Raw genomic sequence first — 5276 nt, 5'->3', positions numbered from 1 at the left:
ATCGACAGGTAAACCCAATTCCCCTCTTATCCCAGTGTTATTTTTTTTTTAGAAAAGAAGGACGACCCCGGCCTCTACATCTGGGCGATGCATACGGCCATTTTATTAATTATTGACATAAGACCGTATAGAGTCATACAACAATAAATCTAAAGCCATCAAAACAAGTAACAATTGTCGCTATCCCTATCCAGTTGATGTAGGGGCGCTGAAAGTCTGGGCCTAATACCAAACAGACCACGCAGCCAAACCTAAACATCTAAAGACTTGAGGTCCCACCCAGGACGCCTGCCTGGTATGGGCACCCACCAGTCCGGCGTGCTTCTCAACCAGGACCCCTGCCGGGTATGAGGCCGCCGCAGCCCCCTGCCACCAATCCATCTTCAGAGCTGTACTGTTGCACCGACCTTGCCAGGCCTATCTGCCATCAACGCCACCATGACGCCAGACAGCTTCCACCTCCTGCACGAGTCCATCTCCGCGCATCAGACGCCGAGTCTCCACAGCGCCACGCCGCCGAGATCCGCCACCATCAATATGTAAGATGAAGCACCGCTCCACCAAAGTCGCCGTCCTCTAGTCCCTCGAGCCCGTGTGCACCTCCAAGAATGACGCCTCCAGGGGAGAAACGACACCAGAGAGCCGCCGTCATCCGATCTAGTGATCTAGGGTTTCCCCCGGAGGTAGCAGAGAGTGGCCTTGAACTTCTCCACGACGATGCCTTCAGGAAGGGAACGACGCAGACAACGTCGCCATCGCCGGCCTTGGCAATAGCCAATAGCAGGTTTTCACCCGGATTTGATCGAAGCCCTCCATCCCTCATGCACGGGTCGCCGCCATCCTTGCCGGGATCTGGATGATCCCGCTGCCTCAGCAAGGAGAAGCCCCCCACCGAGACCCGCCGGCCGAGCAGGGGAAGCCGAGACCACACGCCCGCAGGATCAGATCCGCGATGGATCCATGCCCACGCCGCCGCCCCGGAAGCAGCCCTGCGCGCAGCCGCCACCGCCTGCCGAGGCTCGCTGCCCCGCGCCCCGCCACCGCTCGCCGAGGCCTGCCACCTCGCGCCAAACCGCGAGCGCCGCAGGACACCGCCGCCTGCCGTCTAGATCCGCCGCCCGCGGAGGAAGGGGAGTCGGGAGAGGGAGTCCCCCCGTCGCCGCCGTCTGCCACGCGGGTTTCACCCGGCGGCGTCACTCGGCGGCGGCGCGAGGAGGGGAGAAGGAGAGGACGGCGGCGGCCCTAGGGTTGGAGAGCCCCCGAGTCGCCCAGGGCGGGGGCGACGTGAGGGACGCGAGGTAGTCGGTCTTTGAAAAATGTGCAGTTGAGAGGTGTGTGATAGGAAATCCCAGTGTTATTTGTTCATGCAGTTCATTTTATTAGGTTATATCTTTTGAACCGCTCAGTGATAGACTTCCTCAGATGGAGTTACTTCCGGACCGACTGACTCGCATGGCATGTATCGAGGGAGGATCGCTCAGGTAAACCAAACACGCGTCTCCTAGCTAAAATGTGGCCTACAATGGGAGCACAAAGGTACCGTCTTACAGCATTCCTATTATGTACCCTATACAATGGGAGCACACGTCAAAGTGTGGTCTACGCGACACCCGTTTCAGGGTTTATACCCTGTTTTATCTGGTGCTTTACTTGGACAGGGACCAGTTAGGATCGAACATGGTCTTTTTGCCAAAAACAAAATATGGCATACACCGTTTTGTGACCATAGCTTCTGGAGTATACCTGTATTTTCTGCAGATTGGGGATCCAACGACATGGGGTTCAAGAGAGCGGTTGCGCGTCCGTTTCGGCGCCAGTACACCGATCGTGCCCCATAAATATAGTCGGCGTGTTCCCTCAAAAATATATATATATATATAGTCGGCGTGGCGACGTGACGCGGCACTCTGCGCGCCTGGCGTCAATTTTGATGAGCTCCGCCTCCACCCCCAACCCCACCCCCACCCGGAGGAGGAGACAGCCCTTGCACAGCTAGCTCCCAACCCCCTCCCCACCCCGCACCCATCTCTTCTCACTTGTTCCAGCAGCTCTCGCACTCCTCTGCCGCTATAAAATCGAGGGCCTCCCGGACGAGCCGCTCTGTATCCAGCCGCAGCCGTTGCCAACTACTCCTCCTCTCGAATCGCGGCAAGGCAATCAACCGGGGCCGGCGGGTCGGTTGAGGAAGGAGGCCGGGGGCGCGGCATGGACTGCGGCGGTGAGGAGCAGGCGAGGCAGAACGGCCATGCCGGCGACGGCGGCGACCCGGCGGAGTGGAAGAAGGTGGCCGAGCTCCGGGCCGTGGTGGAGGCGCAGGACCCCGCAGCCAAGGTACTCATCCCCTTCACGTGATCGATCTTCTTGGTTCAGTTAATTGGTTGGTCTCCCGTCGTAGCAGCAAGCTCACATGCATATTCTGTGCCGAGATCATTCATTCATTCATTTCCTCTCCTCTCTCATAGTACTGTAGTAGCTAGTAGCTCACACTATCTCTGACTGTTAAAAAAGAAAAGGGTCACACCTTCTCTGCTCAGTTCTTTCATTTCCTCATCTCATAATAATCAATCTGGCACAAACTGAGATCTCCCCGCAAAAAGAAGAAGGGAAAATAAAATGGAAGATGAGGACTCAACACCCTGCACTATATACGGAATATATTGGTAGTGCAGCTAACCAACCAGCAACTAACAGCAAGCACTTAACTAAGCGATAAGTGCACGTGCTTAGTAGAATACCATAATTAGCGTGACCAAGATTGTTGCTCATGGTAAGTTTTTACTCCCTCCTTTTGTTCTAAATCAAAGTTTTAAAATTTTGACCAATTTTATAAAAAATAGTAGGGACATATATGACATCAATTGATATATTATCAAAGTACATTTCAAAACGGTCTAGTGATACTAATTTGATGTCATAAATGCTTTTACTTTTTTTTAGAAAGGTGGTCAAAGTTTTAGGACTTTGACTTGAGACAAAAGTTAGATGTATATTTATTCGCGGATGGAGGGAGTAAGTAACTGTATATACCGAGGGAGGTTAGGAGACACGTAGCTAAGCGTAGAGACCGGGTAAATAAAAGAGACCATGGACCAAATCAGAATTATAGCTGATCACTGCGTGCGTGCGAGTGGTTACTGGTCGCTTTTGGCGTTGATGATGGATTGTGATAGTGATACGATCTCATTTAGGACGGGTGGTTCATCGATCAGTCTGTTTTCTATAGGAAGTTAATGTTCAGGCCACGGGTAGTTGGCCGTTGGTTGGTTGGCCAGCAAAGCACAGGGGCGACGAGCTGCCGCCATCAGTCCTGAGCTAGCTAGCTACACACGGACGACGACCGTACCTACCATGCCTCCTCATGGACTACTGGTGTTCCTCCCTAGAAAGAGGAGGATGGCATGATGTCGGAAACGGGGGTGTCAAAAGAGTGAGCAGAGCAAATCATGGAGCCAAAACGGCAAAACTTCTTGCACCGTACGTACGTGCACACATGCATGCATGTTTTACTCGACACACCGGCGGGGCCATGTTCTGTGCAGACGCATATTTCATGTATAGCAGGAGACCGTAGTATAATCCTTTTTGGGGGTGGCAAACGTGTACGTACTGCTATACATAAAATATGCGTATGCACAGAATTTATAGGTGCCACGCACATCACATCGTTGGCGGTATCGAATTTATTGGCACGGGTGGAAATGGGGCCGGCCATCTACAGCTTTTGATCAATCGAACCACCCACACATAGCTCGTGCTGAGAAAAGTCCATCGTAAATGCTCACCAACACCTCGTGATCAATCCCTGTCGACTCCACCTCCACGCCACTTGGTCCTTCAAATTCTCTTTGTACTACAGTACAATCAACCATTCATTCAATCATGCACCGTCGCCGACGTGGACCTTCATCCCTCCGTCGAACAACCGCTCGCTGGCTCACATACGTGCGTGCGTGCAGGAGGAGGACGACTTCATGCTGCGGCGGTTCCTGCGCGCCCGGGACAACAGCATCAACAAGGCATCCACGATGTTCCTCAAGTACCTGACCTGGAAGCGCGCGGCCAAGCCGCACGGCTCCATCACCGAGGCCGAGGTGCGCGGCGAGCTCGTGCAGGACAAGCTCTATGTGCAAGGCTTCGACAAAACGGGCCGCCCCATGATCTACCTCTTCGGCAACCGGCACTTCGCCGCCAAGCGAGACCTTGAGGAGTTCAAGCGATACGTCATCTACATCCTTGACAACACCTGCACCAAGTATGTAAAGCTTTACTTAATGCGCAAGTAATTCTACTAGTAGTCAATAGTGGATTATTGACATAGGTGTGTCCATCTATGTGTGTGTTCTTCAGGTTGCCGGCAGGGCAGGAGAAGTTTGCGTCGGTGGTGGATCTCAAGGGGTGGGGGTACGCGAATTGCGACATCCGGGCGAAGCTGGCGGCGTTGGAGATCATGCAGAACTACTACCCGGAGCGGCTGGGCCGGGTGTTCTTGATCCACGTGCCTTACGTGTTCATGGCGGCGTGGAAGATGGTCTACCCCTTCATCGACGACAACACCAAGAAGAAGTTTGTCTTTGTTGCAGACAAGGACCTTGACGGCACGCTTCGGGACGCCATCGACTTGTCCCAGCTGCCCGAGCAGTACGGCGGCAAGCTCAGACTCGAGGGATACAAGAGCTCGTCGACAACGCTATAGTCAACGTGTGACTGATTTGGTTTATTAAGGGTGTCCAGTTGTGTGAAAGTATGCTACATTGCCCCGCTTGATAAGCAAGTAATACTCATCCTTTCATCTATGCAGGGCCGTTTAACTCTTGTCTTAAGTCAAGCTATTTTAAGTCTGATCGATTTCGTTGAGAAAATACTAACGTCTACACCAACAAATCGATGTCTCACCAGGCCGTTAAAAATATGTTTTCACAATGTGCTTGTTAGGTACTGTGCATGTTGATACCCTTTTCTAACAAGTCAATCAAACGTAAAACCAGTGGTGAAATGGTCAATTTGACCACACAAGTTTTTGGCAAATCCTTTGTACACAAGTAGAAATCATGTGCTTTTTTTGTAAAATGGTGAAAACACATGTATTTGAAAATCACAGGTTTGAAATGACATCACGTACTTCTAATCCTGACACTACCACTGCTTAAAACAGTTTGATGTATGATAAAGCTGAAAGTAAACTTGTGTGGAAGAAAGGAGGCAGGAGTACTACGGATCTTGAACAAAAATTCGATTGATCTGTTGGTCCCTGCCTGCTGCTGCACATGCACATGCAA

General features: G+C 52.1%; 1 protein-coding gene across 1 annotated transcript; it reads left to right on the top strand.

The window, feature by feature from the left end:
* The first annotated feature begins 1966 nt into the window (after positions 1–1966).
* On the top strand, positions 1967–4793 carry LOC125553176 (uncharacterized). Its single transcript, XM_048716963.2, has 3 exons — positions 1967–2331; positions 3957–4252; positions 4348–4793. The coding sequence occupies exons 1-3, from the start codon at positions 2206–2208 to the stop codon at positions 4691–4693; spliced, it is 768 nt and encodes a 255-aa protein (XP_048572920.1). The 5' UTR covers positions 1967–2205; the 3' UTR covers positions 4694–4793.
* Positions 4794–5276: the final 483 nt, after the last annotated feature.

Source organism: Triticum urartu, chromosome 4A, assembly GCF_056163025.1.
Source record: "Triticum urartu cultivar PI428250 chromosome 4A, HENAU_Tu73, whole genome shotgun sequence".
NCBI classification, from domain to species: Eukaryota; Viridiplantae; Streptophyta; class Magnoliopsida; order Poales; family Poaceae; genus Triticum; species Triticum urartu.
This window is presented reverse-complemented; position numbering and strand designations above follow the sequence as displayed.

Coding starts and splice junctions, on each gene's coding strand:
- LOC125553176 (XM_048716963.2), top strand. CDS start 2,206: ATGGACTGCGGCGGTGAGGAGCAGGCGAGGCAGAACGGCCATGCCGGC. Junction 2,332..3,956: donor CGCAGGACCCCGCAGCCAAG/GTACTCATCCCC, acceptor GCGTGCGTGCAG/GAGGAGGACGACTTCATGCT. Junction 4,253..4,347: donor CTTGACAACACCTGCACCAA/GTATGTAAAGCT, acceptor TGTGTTCTTCAG/GTTGCCGGCAGGGCAGGAGA.